General features: G+C 48.6%; 1 protein-coding gene across 2 annotated transcripts in view; it reads right to left on the bottom strand.

Moving 5' to 3' along the window:
• Positions 1-25,337, bottom strand: part of LOC115329331 — a 74,488-nt gene that overhangs the window by 13,589 nt on the left and 35,562 nt on the right. For both annotated transcript variants that reach the window (XM_029990892.4, XM_042289579.1), the window contains exons 2-3: positions 24,401-24,890; positions 8,445-8,593 (exon numbers count right to left, since the gene is read on the bottom strand). In XM_029990892.4, coding sequence (XP_029846752.3) covers positions 8,445-8,593; positions 24,401-24,811 — 560 coding nt within the window. In that variant the 5' untranslated portion in view covers positions 24,812-24,890. The remainder of the gene's footprint in view (positions 1-8,444; positions 8,594-24,400; positions 24,891-25,337) is intronic.

The following is a 25,337-nucleotide window of genomic DNA, read 5'->3' on the forward strand; positions in this document are numbered from 1 at the left end:
GGATACCCAGAACTGGGCGGAGCTGAGCGGAACGACGCGTCGGAAGCCAGAGTGTCGAACTGTCGAGTGCGGCGAGTCAGAGCAACCATCTCTCCGGCAGTTGGCACATCGTGATTCAGCGAGAAGCACGAACACAACACGCCGGGGGCGTCTGAGAGATGGCTACTTCACGCGACTGTCTCTACTTGGATTTATTCAACGAAGCCATTATTCACCAAAGCCTAAAATGTTCACTCCCTAACTTAAAAGAAACCGCGTATTTAACATGTTTTAGGCCGATTTTCGAATATGCCTGTGCCATCTGGGACCCGGAACGAAAAATATTAATAGACAAACTTGAAAAAATACAACACAGAGCTGCAAGGTTTGTTTTGGGACTGTACGGGCGGCGAGACAGCTGTACTCAAATGAAGACCGAACTGAGTTTGGAACCTCTCTCAGCCCGCCGTCAAAAATTGTGTTTAAAGTTTCTGTTTTTCATATTTAAAAATAAAACTGGAATTAGCAGTGAAAGTTACTTAAAAGAACCATATTATATTTCTAAACGGAACGATCATGCTTTCAAAATTAGAGAGCACCACGCCAGGACGAGCATGTACGCCAACTCTTTTTTGTTAAAACGATACGAGAGTGGAATGGGCTGTCGGAGCTGCAAGTGTGCAGTGAAAATTAAGATGAGTTTTTTTTCAGCATTGTAACCCCCTGTTGTATAATTATTGCAAAAAGAAGAAGATGTAACGAAAAAAATATAGACGACGAGACGAGAACGGAGGAATCGATGGTGACTCCGGCAGCAACTGGAACGAACATGTAAATATTGTACATAAACCCTTCCTTCTTAACGAACTCGCTACATTTAATCCTCTTAACGAAGAAACGTAACATAAATTTGGTGCCGAAACCCGGGAATAGCCGAGTCAAGGAAAGGCAAAAAAAGACTTGGAACATCCATCGTAAAACCCAACGATTCACCCGAGTGGACTTACCTCAACGAAAATGGTTCAACTAACGCCAGCCGCCATCGAACAACTTAAAAGAAGACGAACTGTGATTCGATCGGCGACCACCAGGATCATTTCCGAAATCGTCACTCTTCTAGGCATGGAACCAACGTCCATCGGGGAGCTGGAAGAAAGGCTTAACATCTTGACACTCAAAGAATCTGCGTTAAAAGAAATCGACGACCAGATTGAGAGAGCCATCATCGATGACACGCTGGAACAGGAGATGGTAAACGCAGAAGGCTACGCCGAAAGAATTAGCTCAACGAAAACAAAAGTCCTACGGAAACTAAAAGAGCATGAACGAATGACTAACATGACGTTGGACACCTCAATGCCAGGCGCAAGTTCAAGACCACCACGGCCTATCAGTCAAGAACACGCAACGGTCAAACTTCCAAAGCTGGAAATTGCAAAATTTACGGGTGACATACGGTCATGGCAAGGTTTCTGGGACCAGTTTGACGCTACAATCAACCAAAACGTCTCTCTGTCTGAAATTGACAAGTTTAAGTACCTGAAAAGTTACCTTACAGCTGAAGCTGCTACAGCAATCGAGGGGTTACAACTGACAGGTGAAAACTACACCGTTGCACTGGACCTCCTGAAAACAAGATTCGGGAAAAAAGAGCTCATCGCAGAAGAACACATGTCACGATTACTGGCAGTGAGAACAGTCAGTAACTCTCACAACGTGGAGAAGCTCAGGTTGTTGTATGACGAAGTTGAGACAGGAGTCCGAAGCCTTGAGGCGCTTGGTGTCTCTTCAAACACCTACGGGACACTCCTACTAACAGTCCTGCGAAAGGCTGTGCCATCAGACCTCGAACTAGAATATCATCGAGAAACAACACCGGAAGCGACAAACGAAGGCAACGAACTAAAACAGTTTTTGAACTTCTTGAAAAGCGAAATCGAAAGTCGAGAGCGGGCTCAGCATGGAAACCAAAGAGTCCAACCAACTGTCAGTATGGCCAGTTCTTCAACTGGGAGGAACGAACGACCGAGACGATATCCACCTTCGACAGCTATGTTCGCGACAGGAACGAACACCAACGAAAACCAGTGCCTGTTCTGCGGATCAGCTGACCATATAACTGCCAACTGTTCGGTGCGCATGCCCCTGGACCGAAAAAAAGAAGTCCTGAAAGATAACAATCGTTGCTTTCGATGCACTAAACCTAACCATTGTGCGAAGAATTGCAAAAGCGCAAGGTGGCTAAAGTGTGATAATTGTTCCAGAAGACATGCAACAACGATGTGCGACCCGAATTAAGGGCCACCCACACTAGCGAGAAAACGCGCCCGGCGCGCCGATAAATCGGTTAAGCGGCAAGATAAAGGGCGTGTCTCTGCACGCGCTCGTGGCGCTGACTGTGCTTCGGCGACATTTTGTTACTTGCCGCGATCGGCGTGCCACGCGCGTTTTCTCGCTAGTGTGGGTGGCCCTTTACAATGCATTGGAAAAGCAAACTCTGAACAAGCCTTTAATAAGAAGTAACAAAGCAGTCCCTACCGGAAATGTGCTCCAGTCCTCTTCAAAAGCAACTGATAAGGAAAACAGAGGGCCTTGCCAAGTGCTTCTACAAACAGCAAAAGCGTGGGCCGAAGGAGAAAGAGACCGTGCGTTCGTTCGGCTCCTGATTGACGGTGGAAGTCAACGCACTTTTGTTAGAAAGGACATCGCGGAGAAACTTCACCTGAAGGTTCTCGGAGAAGAAGACTTGAACATATTTACCTTTGGAGAAGGCGCAGCAACTGCTCCAAGAACATGTCGAAGAGTTGAACTATGGCTGCGCAATCAATACAGCAGAAAAGACGTACGCATTGAAGCTTTAGAGGTCCCACAGATTTGTGCCGACATCATTGCCGCACCACCAGAGGTAGCGCTGAGCATACCTGAAGACATGCTCATTGCGGATAGCGCTTTCAGCAACAACGAATGTGAGAAAGGCATCAGCCTTCTAATCGGAGCTGACTATTACTGGGAAGTAGTAAGTGGAAGTGTAAAGCGCTTGGAAAAAGGGCTGATGGCCGTCGACACTATCTTTGGCTGGACTCTACAAGGTCCCGTGCCTTCAACTTCGTCTACTGCTATATACTCATCGATTACAGGAGTATTGAAAGTGACTACAGCTGACATAACTGACATATCTGCACAGCTGCGGTCATTCTGGGAACTGGAACACATTGGGATAACTGCAAAAGAGTCGCCGACCAAAGGAAATCTACAGTTCGAAGAATTTGAGAGCAAAGTAAAATATAAAGAAGGACGTTATGAAGTTCCTCTGCCATGGAATGATCAAGTTGAAGAGCTGAACGACAACAAGGAGAATGCAAAAAGAAGACTTAGGTCGTTAACCGCACGCCTCATGAAAAACAGAGCGTTTATGATGGACTACGACACCACCATTCGGGAATACTTTGTAAATGGCTTCGCAGAAAAGGTCGTAAATACAAAGGAAGCCGAAAATCCCGTATATTACATGCCACATCAAGCGGTTGTACGACAAGATCGACAAACAACAAAGTTAAGGGTTGTGTTTGACGCGTCTTCTAGCACCGCTGGGGAACTTTCTCTGAACGACGTCTTGTCCAGCGGAACAAACTTAAACCCTGACTTGATCGATGTACTGATCGCGTTTCGTACACACAACATCGCAGTAACAGCTGACATCGAGAAGGAATTTTTGCAAGTCACCTTGGCGGAGCAAGACAGAGACGCATTACGTTTCTTGTGGTATGACAGTACACCCAAACAAGGACATCAACTACCACAGGTAGTAACGTGGAGAATGACCAGAGTTCCCTTTGGAGCAACATCAAGTACGTTTCTCCTCGCGGCCACGCTGAGACACCATTTAAATCTAATGGAAGAAGAATTTCCTCAAACCACGAAGATTTTAAAGGACGACCTATATGTTGATGACTTGATAACGGGCGCGGAAAATTTGAAAGAAGCAGAAGTCCTCTGCAGAGAAGCAAGGGAAATAATGCAGAGGGCAGGAATGAAGCTTCGGAAGTGGAAGTCAAATAGTCCAATATTATTAGAGGAATTGACGAAAGAAAGTTCCGCCCAAGAGGAACTAATCGAACTGGTTGGTCCAACGAAAGTTTTAGGTGTCGGTTGGGAAACACGGACGGACATGATCAAAGTCGATCTCACTTCTCTCATCAACTTTCTGTGCTCAAGAGAGGACAGCAAACGCTTTGTGTTGCAAGCGTCATCTCGCATTTTCGATCCAATGGGACTACTGGCTCCTGCAATAATCGCAGTAAAAATTTTATTTCAGCAGCTATGGGAGCGAGGAGTTGATTGGGATGAGACATTACCTGCTGACCTTTACGAAGAGTGGGACGCATGGTGTAAAGACCTCACTGCACTAAAAAACATCGCGGTCCCAAGACTCATTGCTCTCGACTTCTCCAAGGACAAAACAGAAAAGGCGTTACATGTCTTCTGTGACGCAAGTACAAGAGCATATGGAGCTGTAGCATACCTGACATCGAAAGAACAAAATGGGAAGAGGGTGGCTCTAATAATGGCAAAATCGAGAGTGGCACCCCTCAAACGGTTGACCTTTCCGCGACTAGTGCTCATGGGGGCATTAATAGGCGCTCGACTAACGCAGTTCCTCACGAGCAAGTTGAAGCTAGAAGGACTTCCAGTATATCTGTGGACGGACTCTACGATTGTCCTGTATTGGATTCGTGGTTCAACAACCCGGTGGAAGCTATTCGTAGCAAATCGAGTCACGGAAATCCAAGCTCTGACGGAACCAAGGAACTGGAGGCATTGCCCTGGTACAGAAAATCCAGCAGACCTCCTAACACGGGGACTTATGTCAAAGTCTCTAGTACAGAGCAAGACATGGTGGAATGGACCAATCTGGTTGCATCGCTCCGAAACATCATGGCCGAGTCAAATTCAGGGCAAACCAGAAGGCAATGAATACCTCGCGGAAGAAAAGAAAGAGACTATTATACAACTCACAGTACCTCAAGATAATCAACTGGTGAGCTTGGAAGACTACAGTTCATTTATCAAGTTGATTCGGGTGACGGCGTGGATAAAACGGTTTATAAACAACGTAAAACAACAAGGCCAACGAAGTGGTCTCCTAACGAGCGAGGAAATTATAGAAGCTGAAAAATTCTGGATAAAAACAACACAGAATGACACCTTTTCAATGGAAATCAAACTCTTGCGGGACCAACGACAAGTTGAGAAGACTTCAAAAATCAAGATGCTTAACCCAAATATAGACTGTGATGGGATAGTAAGAGTTGGTGGCCGATTGCAATTTAGCGACAACGAAGAAGAAGTGAAACATCCAATTATTTTACCTGCAGACCACCGATTCACCTTCCTTCTCATCGCTGAAGAACATCGTTGACTACTGCACGCCGGAGTTGAAGACAGGTTGACGCAAATACGTGAAACCTATTGGGTTCTAAGGGGAAGGCAAGCCGTAAGAAAGGTCATACGTCGCTGTATAACTTGCCAAAGGCAAACTTGTGCACCAGCCTCCGAGCCTGTAGCTCCACTACCGGCTGACCGAGTATTAAGGTGCGAACCGTTTGAAAAAACAGGGGTGGATTTTGCTGGGCCGCTCATCTGTCGACGTGACTGCGGAAGCTACAAGGTTTACATCGTCCTGTTTACCTGTGCCGTGACACGTGCTGTGTACCTCGAACTGGTGAGCGACCTAACGACAACAGCCTTTTTATTGGCATTCACACGATTCGTGGCACGCAGAGGTATCCCAAAAACGATTTATTCCGACAATGCCTCAACGTTCAAAAGAGCAGCCAAAGACATCCAGAGATTGTTTGAATCGATAGAAGGGGAGGAAATGCAAACGTACTTTGCAAACCATAGAATTAAATGGAAAACGATCATAGCGAGAGCTGCCGGGTGGGGTGGGTTTGGGAGAGACTAGTGAGGTCAGTCAAGGTTTCGCTGCGTAAGGTTCTAGGCCGCAGTAGTCTGAATTTCGAAGAACTGACAACTGTCCTCACGGAGGTAGAAGCCGTAGTCAACTCCCGCCCGGTGACTTTCATTTCCACCGATGCAAAAGAACGAGAGGCTCTCACTCCAGCACACTTTCTGGTGGGACACAAATTGACCAGCCTTCCCCCCCATCAAATGCCAGAAGAAGATCAAGCAAGCCCCGAAAACTTGGCGCGAGGTTGGAAATATCGAAACACAGTTATGAATCAATTTTGGAGAAGATGGAGATCAGAATATTTGCTAGAACTGAGGTCAGCCCACATCGCTAAACAAAGCAATTCAAGATGTATACAAACCGGTGACCTGGTCCTTCTCAACGACAATAGACTACCGCGACACATGTGGAAACTCTGCAGGGTCAACGAGACATTCCCAGGAAGGGACGGCAAGGTGCGGTCTTGCAGAATAATTACACCCAGTGGTCGTGAACTTTGCCAGCCGATACAGTTATTATATCCCCTGGAACTGTAAGAATGAGCTTGTGCTCATTTTCGGGGGAGTTTGTTGTATAATTATTGCAAAAAGAAGAAGATGTAACGACAAAAATATAGACGACGACGACAAGAACGGAGGAATCGATGGTGACTCCGGCAGCAACTGAAACGAACATGTAAATATTGTACATAAACCCTTCCTTCTTAACGAACTCGCTACATTTAATCATCTTAACGAAGAAACGTAACACCCCCCCCCCCCCCCTGCTGTAACGCCCTCGGGCACTGCGGGGTAATCTCGGAATAAAGAATAAATAAAGAAGTGCCTTGACCAGCTAGACCAGGGGTGGCCAGACTGACCCGGCCTGAGAGCCGCAAACGAAACCACGAAACTTCCAAGAGCCGCGGGGGGGGGGGGGGGTGTAAGGGGAGGGGGGGGGCAAGCGGGTAAACTTGTTTCGAGCAAAAAATGAATATTGAAGTACTTTCAATGCATCCGAGTTAAAAGTACGTAAGGTAGCAGTAGCACGAAACAACCAAACTGCAACCTGTCTTTCGATTTAAAACGCGTTCCATTTCTCTTTTGGGGGAAGTGCTCGTGTGACCGGGAGGGGAGGGGGAGGAGGGGGGGAGGGGGGAGGGAGCGGCGAGCCGCACTTTAACACGCGAAGAGCCGCATGCGGCTCGCGAGCCTTAGCTCGGCCACCCCTGAGCTAGACTATCAGTTAGGTCTAATTCTAAAAGAAGCAAAGATTACCACTTTAATCAACCAAAGAATAAATATTACACTGTGCCCCAAATAGCGGCCAGGCTTTTTAAATCGACCGCAAACATCGCTTTCTTAACCTATCGCGTTCCGATTTTGTACAGCGTTGGCCACAGGTGGTGCATTGTTTCTATAAAATTCGCAAAGAGCGAGCTTACCGGAGGAAAAAGTAAAAGAAGAAAAAGTCTTAACTCCTATGGAAACGCAGCGAAGCCACCGGTCTTCAAAACACAGGGCGCCCTACGGTTTGAAGACCGGTGGCTTCGCTGCGTCTCCATAGGAGTTAAGACTTTTTCTTTTTTTACTTTTTTCCTCGGGTAAGCTCGCTCTTTGCGAATTCCATAGAAAAAATGCACCACCTGTGGCCAACGGTGTACAAAATCGCAACGCGATGGATTAAGAAAGCGATTTTCGCGGTCGATCTAAAAAGCCTGCCCGCTATTTGGGACACGAGGTATATATATAGTGACATATTAGTAGGCGACTACTACAAATTTCTCGACAAAATTTTACTTTACGAAAGCTTTAGAGTCTCAAAAAGTCGCGAGTGGCGTTGCTTTAGCTCTCGAAACGTTATAGTCCGGTAGCGAGTTGCGAAGATTGCATGCAAATGCGCTACTAAAACGAAAACGTTGCTCCGCTAAGGTAGATTTAGCGGAGGTCCTAGTGGAGTGCGGATAGCGTAGCGTAAATGGCAAAACGATCTACTGAAGCTCACTGTTACTATAGGGTGGCTACAGCCGAGCCGACGTATAAAAACGTCACGGAAAATTTGGCAAATGGACATAGAAACCCCAAACTAACAATGAAAGTGCACCGAGCAAGCCAGTTTTACCTCGTAAAACTTCAAGGTGTGTACTCCTGCAAAACGAAAATGAGAGTAAAAATCTTGCCAAGTCAACTTTGGGCGTATTTGCAGACGACCAAGTTAGCGACGCCATTAGCTTGTGGCGCCACCTTCCGACGTGGGCAGCGATCAGACGCATTCCCTTTTAGCCGATGACAGTATATTTCCCCCCCAGGGAGTAGGAGTGCCGTGCCGATGCACTTTTGTCGCTGCTTGATTCGCTACATCGGATCGCAGCGTCAACTGGGACACATTTCAGCTGAGTGAGCGAGGTCGGTTCACATATTTGGAGCTGCCACGAGTTTTACTCCCCGGCGAGTTATATTCTCGAGAGGATTAGAGACAGCAACAACAGTCAGAACGAAACGAAGGGGCGGCTCACTTGCTGTTGTCGCCCGCTGCGCCTTCAGCCTTCCCTGGCGGCGTGCCTTGCTTGTGCGGCCTGTGGCTGAACGCGCTGCCTACGCATAGGGGGCGGCCTGTGGACTTCTTCGCCGGGACCTGTGCGCCGCCCTTGATGGTCTTCCGGGGCTGGACAGGAGGATAGGCGGCAAAAATGAAGGCCAGTTGGCACACAAAAACACACCGAATTTTAATTAAAGGTTAACGGAGGGCCACTAATGCGATCTCCGCGCTATGCCACGAAGCCCAACGTAATAGGCTGTACATAATATTCCTGCAAGCTACCATCATCGTGCCATACGGAGTCGCCATATTGGAGGAATTCTGCCATCTGTGGACGCAGAAAATCTGCAATCAACTCTGTTTTCCCGATTTTAGGACAATGTATTTGTGCATTCAATGAATTTCTATTTAGCTTTGGTACAACGGAGAAAAGAAAGATGGTGACAAGATTGTGGAAAAGGAATTCCCAGCAACGATGTTGCCAAGACCCGTTCCTGAAGCAAACAAACGGGCTATCCAGGTAATCGCACGGCATTTATCGAAGACGCCTTGCGAAGGGCTCTTCCGGGGACCCCTAATATGGCGCAAACTCTATAATTAATCACACGCACGCTAGATGGCACCCCATTTTTCATATGGTGTATAAAAGGCTACGCGCAATGTCTTCTACGCTCCTCCCTGTCACCGTGGCATCGACCGCGTGATGGCTCGTTCACACTTGCGGATCCGCGGGCGAACCCACGGAGAATTAGACGCCGAGCGGCGAAATAGGCTCGCCGCTGATGGAATATTCGACGGCTCTATTGGTACGGGACCGATTTTTCCCGCGCGGAACTGGTTCCCGTGCCACTGCAGCCAATCGGAACGCGAGAAGAAAATTACGTTTACTGACGTCACATCCTAGCAGAATTGCCCTAGTTGTCCGGGTTGCCGCAAAAATTGTCGGAGTTCCCAAATCGTGCAAGTGGCGCCATCTCGTTTTAAGGTTGTGTCGGAAGAAATACTAAGCAGTATTACAGAATTATTCAACGCTCTTCGAGAGAACGCATCTGAAGAACGAAACCAGTGCCCACAAAGTGGATCTCTGGAGTAAAATTGGCGCTAGCGGTACGTACCCGCGCTATCTCCGGTTTGCGCAATATTTTATTATGGCATTCTCGTATCGCCGAGAGAATGTTGGGCACTTCCCTCTGGGCACTGTGGGTTGTTAGCTATATTATAACGCGCAGCGATGAAATGCTGGCTGCGAAAGCGGTTTTTCGCACGCCGCTCGAGGCTTCCTTCTCTGGTATCCACAAGACACCGGTTCCGCGGGAAAACGGCGGGCGGCAACAAGTGTAAAAGGCGGTCACTTTTTTCCTCGAACTACGTCGGTCGACCGCAAGAGAGCTTTCCGCAAGTGTGAGCGAGCCTTGACAGTGAAGTTTTCGAAAGAGGCAAAGTAGCGCTCTGGACATTCTCCGTCGTCTGCTACAACCGGTTCTGTCTGTACCACGGTGGTCTGTACACATAATTTCCGGCGTTTCTTTTTCAATTCTTTCAATATAGGCACGCACGCAAAGCGGGATCGTTCACAACAGAAGTTATAGTGAATCGTTTTCTGAAAGGACAGCCCTATGTGTCCCTGTTCTACGGGCATTTTTCAAGGCTTTATACCGAAGAATCTAATTCCCGTTCCCATCTCTTTCTAATCAAGAGTTTGTCATTTTTCCAGTAACGAGCACCGTCTGGGAAGTTGTCTGCGAACTAGAAATTAAGGGCAACCAAACATGCGTCCACCCGTCGGAACATTTGACATCGTGCAAATTTATCGTGTTCTTTTTTTTTCTTTTTACTTTTTGTACTCAATATTTTCGTTACTAAAACAAGTCGTTAAGACAAAATGCACGCAAAAATAGGTACCGACAATGTTCGTCCTGGGGGACGTTTTTTCTTTAGTGATAGAGTTGACACCAAAGAATCCTGCAATATGGCGCTTGTTTTGGGCAGAACGCATATCTGCATGGCTGCCTTTCTTTCGTGATTTTGGTAACTGCCTCCAATACCAAAGGCTATGCTGTGGATACCCCGAGGCGGCCATAGCGTTCACTCCTTACGAAGTTCTGGTGCTAGATCCTCAGCTTTACGCGGATGGCTGTCATTTACATTTATTGCTACCTCCCGAGGCTGGCAACCCGTCCGTCTCCAATTCCCGAAAAGTCCGACTCCGGAAATTATCTCTCGCTAAGCTGGAATCTCGTGCCGTTAGGCAAAGCATTGACTTTACGCAATGTTAAGACGAACAAGAAATTGGCAGCGATTAACATTTAAAGTCCTATACTCCATGGAATGCTGTTTCTAGGAGCGATTGTCTCATATGTTTGGAAAGTCGTTACGGTAGTAAAGAACTTACTTTCTAAAAGTTTGAGGAAACTGAATTAATGTGTCAGGTGAGCAGGGGTGGGGAAGAACGGCAAGTGGGGAGACAGGGGGGAGGAAGGGCACTATAGGGGGAAAAGGTATAGTGGAGGGGAGAGGGATGGATGGGAATGGGAGGCAGATGAAGAGGTGGAAAGGACACTCTAGAAGGGCGAGGAGATTTCGTAAAGGGGGAGGGTTAAGAAAAGAGAAAAAATGGGAGAGGGAATCGATGTTACAGGGAGTATAATTCGCCGCTCAATTTTGCGAGGAAACTGAATTGCTGTGTCACATGACCAAGGAGGAAGAGGGAGGGAGGACTCCGTAGAAGAATGGAAGGGGATGGGAAGAGGGAGAGAGGAAAATGTAAGGAGTTAGAGGTAGGTTGAGAGAGAGGGGAGATGGAGGGGGAGGACCAGCACCACCTCAAGTCAAGGCCGTAGAACTTGGTTTCGCGCAGGGACCGGGTCATGAAGCGTGTTGGAACCCGTTTGGTCTCTCCATTGAATTTCACGCGCACATCTTCCTCATTCGGGCTTTGCCTAGAGCAATCCAGCTTGCCCGTTTTGGAGTATGCAAGCACTGCACTAACATGCTCTTCACAAACCTTGCATCTACCACGCCTCGCCTCCTCCGTTCTCCGTATTTGTTCTTCTGTGGGGTGGGGCTGTTGCACCGCCGCGGGAGGAATGACTCTGGTGTTTGTTTACCAACGCCATACGCCCTGCCGGTGATGTTTACACCGCGAAGGGGACGCCGCCGGTGTCGCGCATCGCCGCCTCGAGTCAGTGAAATACGATCGCAGTTGCGCGCTGGGATATAACCTTCGGCCTCACTTGGGGTGAGGGGGGGGGGGGGGGGGCGCTACCACTTATGAATGCGAGCATTAACTGTCCCGCGGAGTGAGCCGACATCATCAGTTTCATGCGCGAAAACGGCTCCTATAGTCGGATGCAACCTGAGAACAATCTTTTAGCTCCACCCACAAGCGCATTGCGCCCATCTGAAGTGCCTCCGCCGTCGAGAAAGTAGTTCGCTAGCATCGTTGCTTTTTCTTCCTTCAGGAAACGTGTCTTAAACTACTACAATATTTATTTAATTCATTCAGGACATTTAAATAAGTTAGAACACGTTTTTGTCAACGAAATAGCTGTTTAGTAAAGAAAGAAAGTAATGTCCAATGTACCGTTTTCCCAATTCATTTTCTGTCCAAGATACTGTCTAACATACCGTCTACTCATCTCTCAGCAGCGCTAACCTCGCTCCCGCTTCGAAATTTTCGTTGGCGATAGCGTCGCTGGATTCTCACGTTGTCGCGAAAAAACTGCTGCAAACGCAAGCCGATACCATTAAGATTTCGTGGCGTAACCTCCGGCACGTAAAACACGGTGCAAAAAAGCAGAATAATTGTCACGAGAAACTAGCGTCGCGTTGCTAAGGCCAGCAGCCATGTTGAGCTTTTTTTTTTTTTTTTTCAAAAGGATCGCGATTGGTCCACGGAATCGTGACGTCATGAAAACGATTGGCTGGCGTTTCTCGGCGTAGGATTACATTTTCCTCTGAGAGGCATTTCCGGTTTTTTCTTAGCTTGCAACTGACTATAGTTTCAGCGATGCCAATAGGAGCAGAGTTAAGCTGATGGATTTCGCCTTCGGTTCCATTGGCTGGCGCGCGTCGACGGGGACTCCCATAGGCCGCTGCGCTCGACAGTTTCCACGACCGCTCACCTCATGGCGCTGCGTATCCATCAGCGCGCCGTTAACACGGAGCATCCAAGCTCAGCGTGCCCACGGGAGCACGCGCGCTGACCGGCGACGAAAAGACGCAGCAGGCGAAAAAGCGAGCGGATGAGCGGCTTGCATCCTTTCGCATTCACAACTCATAAGAAGTGCTTAGGTGTACCTCGAGCTTTTTTTGTCGGTAAGTCTGCATCAAGGAACACCCGTTTTCCTCCGCCGTCTTCAATTATGCTCCGGCTTGGAGTCCAGCTACGCAATGCGTTACAATGCAATATTATACCACCAGCTTAACCTTCCGTTCAAGCCGCGCCCTATATCAGTCGGACCAAAGACTTCCGTAACATCGCTCGGTACTAGCGGTTCATAGAACGACGGATCATATTTTGTCAGTCAAGTACTCACATTAAAGTACTAATCTGAAAAGGTAGCAAGATGAGTATCTAACCAGCCAAGTATAACACCCTAATAACTATCGGACGCGCCGTAAAGTTCAGTACTCATTGGCAGTATCAGCCACATTAGCGATGAAAACAAGCTCGTGTGTTATTTCTAGAGTGCTTCATGGCACCTGAGCATTAATATGACCAAGTACGGATACTGTCGTATGCGTCGTTCGTGTACCACTAGTCGTTAAGACAGAAACACCCCAGCGGTAACTGATGCGGCCACAACCTGGTTACACTTTTTTTTTTTTTTAACAAAATAATGCAATATGTTCTTGCAGATTTGTAATTACCTGCTGCATTAAGGGCCGATCGGGTGAAATTCAAAGAAAATCGAGAATGATTATATATATTTTTTTAATTGCGCCACAAAAATCGCAAAATATTTACTTTTTCGATTTCGACGAACATTCCGGGCGCAATGCAGAAAATACTATCAACAGTAAAACGTTACTGAATTTGCTAAACATTTATAAAGCCTTAAACACTGGACACAAAAAGTTTTGGCTTTTTGTGTCCAGTGTTTTTAAACTTGATAGACAAAATAACACAATGGATGTTCATTAAGATTGTTTCAAAGAACGCTTTCGTTGTTTTCAAGGTGCACTTTGTGCTTTATCATTCCTGGTTTTGAAACGTCGTCCTGTCCGCCCTAATAATTTTGACACAGAGGTGGTTATGAGTCTGGTTTTTAATTGCGCTTTAAATATTCTCTTTTTTTTCCCTAGGTATAGAGCTCGGCGACACCAATAAGAAGGGCTCGAAGCTGCTTTTAGAGGGATTTGAGTACACGAGACAAAAGGCGGTCTCCTCCGGCATTCCATGGCGCTGCGTGGAACGAACGAAAGGCTGCATCACAGACGGAAGCAATCAAGATCCACGACTCTCTGTTCCTCATGCGCACCCTCCAGATCCAGCGCTGACGGAAATAGCGGAGTTTCGGGCAGCCTTGAAAAAAACTGCAATAGAGACGAACGGGCCTCGAAGTCCAATCTGCGCCCAGGCATCCGCAAGAGTCCGCAAGAGCCATCCGAAGAAATCCGGAAGAGAGACATCCGTCGCCAGAGGAGTTCTGTGTATCCGTCAACACCAGCCAGCCTCAACGACCTAGTCCTTGGTGGTGTGTGCAAGACAACATCAGGATTGCCACCTGAGCCATCCGTGATCTACGATAACGGACCCCAAGCTCGTTCGAGGATCGTCGCTTTTGCCACAGCGGAGTGCTTACGGTTGTTTTGTCAAAGCAATACTTTGCTTATGAATAGGAATTTCGCCATGGCTCCGAGGTTGTGCCTGCAGCTCTAAGTTCGACACGTCGCTTTGGGAGAAACCGCAGTGCCAGTGATTTACGCTTTTATGAACAACAAAACCCAAGACTCATACGAGGAACTACTGAACGCCGTGGTTGCCGCTTCAAAAGCCCCTACTGGATCATTACCAAATCCAGGTCTTGTCATCGCCGACATCAAAACTGCTGCTATGAACTTTGCAAGTGCTGTGTTCGGAGAAGACGTCACCACAAGAGGGTGCTATTTTCATTTTCGCCAAAGCACATGGCGAAAAATTCAAGAGCTGTCTCTAGTGTTCCTTTATAAGGAGAGCGACGTCTTTCGCCTGTTTGTTGGCATGATGAATGGAATGCCATTCCTCCCTTTGGACGACAACGCGCGTGGCATTGGTTTTTTGCGAAATAAAGCTCCTCCAGAAGCGGAAGATTCGCTTAATTACTTCGATAGTACCTATGTCACCGGTACGTTTCGCAGAGTTCTCACTAGGAATGGAACTGTGAGACTCCGAAGATGTGCACCTATATTTCCTCCGAGGATTTGGAACATGCACGTTGCAAAGATGACCGGCGACCCCAGGACAAACAACCTCGCGGAAGCGTGGAACAGGAAGTTTTCAAGCATGGCTGGGTACTGCCGTCCCACCATTTGGAGGGCGATCGACGCTCTGCAGTCTCAACAAGCCCCTGTCGCTACGGTTGTGACACAGGAAATGGCCGGACATCCACCAAAGAAGAGGATAAAAAGAATTTACAAAGAGATGCAGCAGCGGCTTGTAACTCTGTGCATACAGTAGGTGCATGGGCTCCGTCCCTTGAACGACGTTTTTAGGGGTGTGGGTTATGTGAATACATTTTTCTATTACGCCTCCGCTTCAGCAGCGTCATCTTCTTGTCTTTTAAGCGGTCTATGCAATAAATACGCTCCTACTTGTTAAATAAATTTTTGATTTCTTTAATATACATTGTTCCGACAGAGCTATGTTGTTTCTGAAAAATAGATCGCGGTGGTACGACAGGTTCATTTTTAGAAAACCACGTCAAGAACCTGTAGTACTTGTATGATAATGATTTTCATTCCGGATATCGTTTTGAAGCTCGATAGCGCTAATTTGAAAACAGGCTCTGACGATAGAATTATTTTGATTACACACGTGTAATGATCGGTAGGAATCAAGAACCTTTGAGAAACGGAGCTACATGGTATAAATAAAAGGGATTTAAACTTTGTTCAAATCATTATATTGAAAATGTTGATATTATCCTCGAACATTTGTCGAAATAAATTTCAAAGTACCAAACCATTTTGTCCTATTATGAGCGCTCAAAAATCTCGATTAATTCACCTTGGACCATTTTGTCCGGGTTGGCGCTTGGTACGATTATGTCCCGGACCATTTTGTACGGGACCATTTTGACTGGGACGATTCTCACCGGGACAATCTTGTCCCACTCGCTTAGTAGATCGTGTAGTCACTCCCGCAACTCCATACGCAATCCGTTATGGCCTCCGCTATACAGTTTTTTTTTAATTCACAGATTTGTTTAAAAAACGCGGTGAAGTTATACTAAAGCGGTTTCTGCAGTTGAGTTATACGGCTGGGAACACAAAGTATAGGGGGCTAATCGTAACCATCCGTCAACTAATTGATTAAAAATCGTTAATTAGGTTTTTCATTAATAAAAATAGACATATCGTTCCAATTAGAAACTTGCTCAGCTTCATCATAACACCACTAAATCAACTATTTTTAGGATGATATAACGAGGGGGTAGCATTTTACGGCGCTCTAAAAGGCGCTCAGTTTTGACGTGTTTCTAGGCTTCGCTTTCTTATCGGAGCGCATCTTCGCTCCCGCGCTCCTGCCCCCCGGTGGTCGCGGCGCGAAGCCACCCCCTCGCCTTCCTCGTAGAATGGAGAAAAGTTAGGCGCACGTGTGTTGCGCGTCTCAGCCACTGGGGAGCAGGACCGCGGGCGCAGAGATGCGCTCTGATAAGAAATCGAAACCTAGAAACGCGTTCAAATTCAGTGTTTTTACGGAACGTCGTAATATGCTGCCCCTGCGCTATATCCGTCTAAAAAGAGTTGATTTAATGGTTTTCGATGACGCTGAGCAAGTTTATATTTGGAACCATATATCTATTTGTAATAATATAAAAGTTGATTAACGATTTATAAATTATTCGCCGACTGATCGTTACGAGTAACCCTCAATACTATGTCCCCCTGGCGGTATAACTCACCTCTACAATCGGCATTCGTGTAACTTTCACGGCTTCTTTTTAAACAAATCAGTTAAGTAAAAAAACTATATATTGTAGGGGAACTACGTTTTTATGTTTTAGTAGAATGTTTGCAACCCGGTCTAGAATATAGCGCTGCGAGAGCTTACCCAACGCGACACTTTCAAGCTAAATTTAAAGGCTTGCATAGCAGTTGTTATTGATCTTCTACTCATGTCGCTCTATAGATAAAATTTCAATTTATTATCCAGTGCTTATGTTCATCTTTGCTTCTTTTATAAGCAGAGCTGCAAGGGGGAAACAGTAGCAGAAGTGACCGGCGACCGGAGCGACAAAACTGCGACAAGCGGCGCTGTTGTTCCTGAGCTCGCCGATACCGAGAGTGTCAGTCACGTTGCATATTTCAACGCGGGGCACAAAGCAGCCCATCCTAAGCCCGCCTTTTAACAGCTATCTTATCCCTCCATTTTCTGGCGACCACCACCGCGTTGAAACATGCAACGTGACCGGCACTCTCGGTATCGGCGAGCTCAGGAACAATAGCGCCGCGCGTCTCGATTTTGCCGCTCCGGTCATCGGCCACGTGTGCTACTTTTTTTCCGTTGCAGCAGTATGTCCAGTACGTTTGCGACGAGTAGACTTGAGATCCATGTTGTTCACGTCGGGTTGGCTTGGTCACGCACTACAGCCGCGCTCGTATCGCGACGCAAGAGGAACCGCGCGATAAAAGAGCAACTCGGCTGCCAAAAAAATGCCAGTTTTTTTTGTTTTTTTTTTTGAGGGGGGGGGGGGGGAGGGGGGGATTGCACTATTTGATATGTGGCAGGAGATACAGCGCAGCGCAAGCTAAAAAAACAGCGGTGAACCGTCGGCTGTAGTGAATCATCGGTTCCTTGAAGCCCTCGGATCCGCCCTCCCTCCCCCACTTCGCCCCGCAACCAGAATGGAATGTAAAAGAGCTTGTTGTTGGGCTAGTTGGTGTTGACTATATTGAACCATGGTTAAAAGCGCTAAAAAGACGTATTCAAGATAGAAGCGCCCGTGTTTGTCTTCCATCTTGCGTACGTCTTTTTAGCGATTTTAACCATGGTTCAATCCAGAATGGGATGTCTGTACGACCCTTTCTTCAAAGTGGACTCTTCCGGAATGAACAGTTGACCTTGTTTTCCGGATCGATTGCTTCGTTCCTTCGCTGAATCGTCATTTCGGTGTCATTTCCTGTGCGGGGCCATGTTTCTTGATAAACGCGTGTTCCCGCAAGCCGGTAGGAGTCTCGATGTTGGCGGACGAAAACGTGTGTCGGAAGCAGTCGCTCGTCGCCTTTCAGTGCTCTCTTTTCGACTGGATATGCTGTTCTGCTTTAGTCAGAACTTAAATAAACGCCGCACGGATTATCTTTCGTTTCATAGTACGTGCTCTTTAATTCAAGAGTATACGTTTCTCGCGGAGGTGACGGGGGCAGGAACCTAAAGAAAGGGTTGACCCGAAGAAAGCCGCGATCTTAACAGCTAAATAATCCCGCAAAAAAAAAAAAAAAAAAACAAGATTACGACGATGCATTTTCCGTGCGCCCTACTTGTCATTAAAGTTAAAGCAAGTAAGCAGGCGAGCTGGTTAAGGGTTGCGGGCATCTTCTAGCTCCGATTCCCACAAACCCTGTCTCCGGATGAATATGACACTGCAATGCTTCGCTCTCGACAAAAGGGTTTATTCACTCACTCATTGCCTTGGGGGGTTTCGGGATCGGGGGACGGTCATCAGCGAGGCCGGGGGAGAGTCCGCTGCCCGAGCAGCTTCTCCGAGTCCCAGCGGTGGTCGTCCACACCGCGTCATGGGGACGTCGTCGTCCAGGGTCGCTGTCCGGTCCGTTTGTCGAGTCCGCCACTCGACGTAGTGCCCGCACTCCCTGCGCCAGCGTCCAGCGCCGTCCGAGCTCGCCTCCATGACCGGTCCCTTGTTTCGTCGGCCGCCCAAGCTCTCTTCCTTTGTCTCCGTCCCCCTCTTAAGACCTTCCCAAGTCCTTGTCCCGCCGACCGTCCAATCGGGAACCTTGCTGCGAGCCGACCCTCCGACGTCAGCGCTGGGTGAGGGGGCGCTTGCCCCGTTCCTCCCGGAGAGCTCGGACGTTCCGCGACAGGACGGCGACTGGAAACGGGAAGGTCACAGGGAACGAAGGAGCGCCCGACAGAAAGGCGGCGGGGACCGGCAAGGTCACGGAGAGCGGAGGAGCCAGGGAGAGGGTTCCCACACCTCCCCTCCCTCAAGGCTCGGACCCCGGGGGGCTTGAGGATGCGTGGTCCCCAGGACCCTTGGCAGGGAGCTCGTTCAGCTGAGTGTCACCGATGACGACGAGCACCCTCGATGATGATGATGGCATCAAACCAAGCAGGTCAGCGGTGAACGTCCATTCACTGGGAAGCTCGTCACCGACGGAGCACGGTCCACGAACTGGTCCGGAGCACCACAGCTCACAACACGGACGGGCACTCAGGCACACATAACACGCCGGCTCTTAAAGTTCGCTTCCGTCCCTAATGTAGCAGACAGCGAATCGCGCAAAAACGAATACCGGCACGCTATATCAGACAGCGCGACGAAACCAAAATCTTTCGATCGTTGGACATGCCACCAAATAAAAACAAAACTTTTCGTTTCAATACTAACGGGCAGGCAATCATCAAGAACGTCACGCTACACGTTCAAGGGGTACATAAGAGGAAAACTATTCCTTAACTAAAAAGTATGAGCACTCATTGTATGCTCAAATCGTACATACGCCAACTATACAACATTTGCTCCTATCAAACTCAACCGCATTCTTTTAAAACAGTAAGCAATCTACCAGAGCGTCAGAACCGCACACCTCTGACAACAATATTAATCTCCAACACACTCGCGAAGAACGCACAAAACCTCAAAAACTAAGAATAACCTTCCGTAAAACAGAAACCGTCACAAATCCAGTCCCGTTCGCGAGGTGCGACTCGAAAAAACACGCTGCCAACAACCCATGACGGGCACTCATGCACTCGGCGTTCACGCTACCCGAGCTACAAACACCCTACAGCCAAGCTGCGCAGCACGCCTTCATCAGAAGGGGTAATCACCTTACTGAGAGGCCGTTGTTCCGTGGTACCGGCCACTTACACCAGTACAAAGGGAACAGTACCTGGATCGTGCGAACAGCAGATCTAATTGGACAGCCTATTTACAAAGCTATGTCCGTAACGTCTGGGCATCTACCAGACGTTACCGCTTCACCGCTCGGAGGTGACCACCCAACAGGAGCGACGAGCGCGTAACGGCGGCCCGCACCGAACCCCGCACGGGCTTGACAACCGCGACAAGCGCATCGAAGCACGTTAGAGTTCTCCACCGGCCGAACCCCGACACCGCATAACTAAAAAGTCTTCCAGCTGATGTCAAGGCCGGCCGGGATGGAGCAATAAAGGTACGCCGTCCACGCGTCTCGCGACTCTTCGACGTTCTCGAATCGAGCAACGTGTCCGCATACAAACGCAGTAGGTTGCGCACAAAGCTCGCCCCCAGCCAAGTCAACACGCCGCATGACTGAAAAGTCTTCTTGCGACTGTGAGGACAGGCAGGGTTCGAACAATGTATGTATCCCACACACGCACCTTTCAACTTCCACACAACGAGCGCGATACCGAAATGCGAAATAATCTAACCGGCCGGTCTTGGAAATGGACGAGCTAATAAACTATGTTTGCTCCGCATAAACAGTTTCCGCAGCGTCGAAGTGTCTACAGCATTTACCGCCGCATTCCAACACCCGCTACCCATTCATGCAAAGGCTGCAGTTAGTACAGCGACGGGCTGACCCAACGCACAACAGTTATAGGCCGCCGACGGCCATGCCGCTGCCATAATTTCTAGGCTTCCCGGGCACGTACCCGCCGACGTGAACCGTACGTTTTCCCGGGCCAACCGCGCATCTGTACAGGATAAAACTATGAACAACTCGTCACATCATCGCAAGACCGCCACTCGCCTCGTGCAGGTTTTCACTGCACGAGCCCAGCTTTTTCCTCACCTAGCTGTCTTTTCTCCCCTAAATTTATAATTTATCTCTAACCCAGGTCTCTGCACGACCAATTACGCTCTCTACGCCCTCGCGTCCCAACGCGAACCCAACCGCGGCCGAGAGCCGTATCCGGCGGCAGCGCAAAGCGCGCGCTGGCCGCCGCTCCTCCGGAGACGGAGAAAACGAAATAAAGAGTAACTCCCGCCTCGAGGCTCAACCATCGATATGGCGGTGTGAGGATCCGGAACCAACTGTGCGCACAATCAAACGGGATCAACCTCACGACTCTACAACCAGATACGCACGGGTCATGCCCATCGCGTCACACTGGACTCCAAGGAGCATTACACACGCACAGCCACTGATAAAGTGAAAACGGAAACTCGGTGGTTTTCGGGATTCCGATGTCTACGCACCGGACATCGCGTACCCGGCACGATTTAGTGGGCTCAGCCCCTAAATGTAGCCTCTGGCCACAAGGTACTCGTTCAAAGCGATCTTGGTCGGAACCACAAGAGCGCATCCGTACCTTAAAACGCTGTCAACTAACGACGCTCAAAACCGCGCCGACAGCTCAAGCAAGGCCAACTGGGAGCTAGCATGCGGTCAAACCGAGACGCTAGTCTCCTCCCGGACAAAATGCAATGCGGGAATAATTTCCAAACACAGTCCATGCAACCGCCATCCGCAATGGGAGCGTTCTCCACCCAAAGCGATGCCTCTTTAACGCGTCCGATCCGTAACAAGCGTTACAAACCATTACATTGATACGCGAACAAAGGCGGTTAGGCGCGTCACATCCCCCGAAGCGTGAGCCGGCATCTTTCCCAGCAGACGTGGACGGCCGGAGGCGTAGGTCGGGTGACGCCCGACGCTACATGCCTCGAGGGGTGCGGTAATTTCGACGCACACAGCGCTCTTGCGTAGCAGGATCAACCTGCCAGCATCGAACGGTGCGCTGAACAGCAAACACTCAAAGCGCTTCTCGTAACGGGGGATAGGCGAATTACTGACAAGCTGGGGAAAAGGGTTAATCCCTTAAAACAGCGGTCAAAAACCGCGCCTCCTAGTCAGACAGGCGATAATGTCAGGGCCTCCGTGCGGCGCTCCCGCAACGAATCTTCGTGCGGCGCTCCCGCGACAAAGATGACCCCCAAAAAGAGCGCGAAACAGTGCCCCAATTCAACCGGAAACAGGTTAGGAATCGGAATGCGTGCCTGATCAAAAATCAGGCCCCACGTTGCGGCGCCAGTTTATGCGGGCATCTTCTAGCTCCGATTCCCACAAACCCTGTCTCCGGATGAATATGACACTGCAATGCTTCGCTCTCGACAAAAGGGTTTATTCACTCACTCATTGCCTTGGGGGGTTTCGGGATCGGGGGACGGTCATCAGCGAGGCCGGGGGAGAGTCCGCTGCCCGAGCAGCTTCTCCGAGTCCCAGCGGTGGTCGTCCACACCGCGTCATGGGGACGTCGTCGTCCAGGGTCGCTGTCCGGTCCGTTTGTCGAGTCCGCCACTAGACGTAGTGCCCGCACTCCCTGCGCCAGCGTCCAGCGCCGTCCGAGCTCGCCTCCATGACCGGTCCCTTGTCTCGTCGGCCGCCCAAGCCCTCTTCCTTTGTCTCCGTTCCCCCTTTTAAGACCTTCCCAAGTCCTTGTCCGGCCGACCGTCCAATCGGGAACCTTGCTGCGAGCCGACCCTCCGACGTCAGCGCTGGGTGAGGGGGCGCTTGCCCCGTTCCTCCCGGAGAGCTCGGACGTTCCGCGACAGGACGGCGACTGGAAACGGGAAGGTCACAGGGAACGAAGGAGCGCCCGACAGAAAGGCGGCGGGGACCGGCAAGGTCACGGAGAGCGGAGGAGCCAGGGAGAGGGTTCCCACAGGGTAGAAGGGTAAATATAGTTTGGTGTCTGTCTTTTTTTTTTTTTTTGTTCCCTCGCTCCAGGATTACAATGTCTACTTGTCATGCAGCAAGCAACGCGAAGAAAGTGGTCGTACCTTCCCTGCCAGTGATAAATCGCCACCTGTACTTATCGCAGCAGCAAGGTTTCATCCACCATAAAAAAAACCGCGATCTCGAAGCGAAGTGGGCACGTACGGCGTGATTCTCGCAAGACACACGCCACGCAATAATTTTCTATAGGCGTGTAAAGAAAATTGATTGGTTTCTAGTCTTTAGAGTAAGGGCCATAAAATTTTCTATAGACGGGTAAAAATAATTTATTGGTTCCCAGCCTTTAGACTCGGGCCATAGCATTTTCTATAGGCGGGTAAAGAACATTTATTGGGGCCCAGTTTTTAGACTCGGGGCCATAGCATTTTCTATAGGGGGTAAAGAAACTTTAATGGTTCACAGTTCACGGGGCCATAGAACTTTCTTAAGGCGGGTAAAGAAACATTAATAATTCCCAGGCTTTAGACACAGGGTGATAGGTTTTTCTATACTTGGCTGTAGCTGCATTTATGAATTTCTATGGCCGACATAGAAGGCCATAGGGGGAGATAGCCTGCCATACAATTTTTCATAGACGACCATAGACCATTTTTGTATGGGTTCCTTTGACCAAACAACCGAAGTGAAGAAATCGTTTTATGATTCCGCTCGTAGACCCTCGTAGACCCTCTTCTAGTGATATAAACGTGCTGCGCAGAAGCGTACGCAAAAGACTATAATCCGTACAATATTAAGTTTCAACCATATGTATCTGGAATAAGAAATGTTTGTTTTGCGATGTTTTCTGTTCCACGCTAGACCCTCCTCCAAAGTCGGCGACAACGCCTGTCTGCCATTGCTTGCTGACATACTCTGAGCATAGATTGGACATGAGGGTGACTTCAGAGTTCGGCGTCAACTCGGGTCCAATCACGCGCATCGTGTCCAAGCAATGGAGACCGCCAATGCTGCCTTGTGGAATCTTAAAAAGGATCTACAGGGTGTTTTCACAAAAAATTGACATATTTGATATAGCGAAAACTACACGTCACAAAAAAAAACGCTTGTGTCGTTTTGGTCCTGGCCCAGAAGCCTATTTAAGAAAACTATTAAAGTCTAGGATAAACAGATTCTTAATTATCTTTGCGTAATTAATTTTTTAATATTGTGATTAAGGACATGGTTTTGATTAACAAAACTGCTCCATATCATTGAAAAACACTAAATTAACAAATTGCAGAACGATAGAAGGCACGCGAAGCATTTTACGGCTTTCTGAAAAACCGTACAAATTCGACGGGTTTTTAAGTTTCGGCTTGCAATCGGAGCGCATCTCGACCCCGATGGCACCGCGCCCCGTGGAGAAATGGTGCAATCAACCTCTGCTGCGCTGTCCTCACGCAGCGCATTAAAGGCAGGTTGCACTATCTCTCCATGGGGCGCGATGCTCTCAGAGTCGAGATGTGGTCCGATTGCAAACCGAAACTTAAGAACCTGTCGAATTGGTGCGGTTTTTCAGAGAGCCCCAAAATGCTTCGCTTCCCTCTATCGTTCTGTGATTTGTTGATTTAGTGTTTTTTGATGATGCTGAGCAATTTTTTAATTGAAATCATGTCCTTAAACACAATATTAAAAAATAAATTACGCAAAACCAATTAACACCCTAATTATCCCGGACTTTAATACTTTTCCTAAGTAAGCCCCTGGCCCAGGGACAAAACGACAGAAGCCTTTTTTTTTTGTTGTTGTTGCGACGCGTAGTTTTCGCAGTATCGAATTTGCCCAATTTTCGTGAAACACCCTGTATATTACAAGGAGCATTCAGGAAAGGCGCCACCTCTTTACCTTGTCCGCGCAGGAGGGCGCCTTGCGTTTTCCACCTTCTCCCGGAATGGACGGGGTCCGATCACCGCCTCCAGGAGGACGACGAAAACCCCGCACGTGCAACTCTTCGTCGTGAGGCTCGGCATTCTTCACGTGGTATCGGCCATTGGTGTAATATGTTTTCAAGGTTGCACCGCACTCGAGAAGGTCGCATCGAAAAGTGGCCACATTGCAACCATATGTGGAACGCGTGAACCCATATCCACCATGCGTCGTCTTGACGACGCCATTACTCATTTTTATGATGTTCACCGTTGGATGGGTTAGGGACCGAGAAGCGGCCGCGGAACACTTATCCATGTTGCCGCCAGTCGAGTTGGTGTGCACAGCAGGCTCGATGGACGCCGTCGAAGTGGACGCAGAGGACGCCATGGCAGTGCCGTTAACCAGATTGCTCCGGATGCGCGCTCCGAGTTCCACGTGATCTAGTGGTCACACCAGGATATGCGTCCTGTAAAAACGACGCCGTGAGATTCACTGGAAAAGCTAGAAAACCAGAGCTGCGAAAAGATAAGCGAGCATTTAGCTGCAGTTTAAAGGGGAGATGCAACAAGTTTTGTACTTCCAGTAGATACCGCTTAGAAATATCCCCCGACAGTCACAACCTACAAAGCTCTCGTAGTATTTTCTTTCTCCACATAATAGCAATCGCAGAAAAAAATACGCAAAAAAAAAAAATTCGCACTTCTGTGCAAATTTACAGTATACAAAGCGATAGCGGCGATGTCACGGCGAAACCGTTGGGTATCAGCGTCGCGTTCATGCAACGTAGGGTGTACGAACAAAAGCTTTTTGGAACAAAATAGACAACTGACCTAGTTTCGAAGGATTGTGTTTCTTTTCTGCTCCAGTGCGTGTAAAAGCGCTTCTTTCTGCACGAGCTTTTGGCATCCACAGT

This window comes from Ixodes scapularis, unplaced genomic scaffold, assembly GCF_016920785.2.
Source record: "Ixodes scapularis isolate PalLabHiFi unplaced genomic scaffold, ASM1692078v2 PGA_scaffold12__126_contigs__length_90152505, whole genome shotgun sequence".
Lineage (NCBI taxonomy): Eukaryota > Metazoa > Arthropoda > Arachnida > Ixodida > Ixodidae > Ixodes > Ixodes scapularis.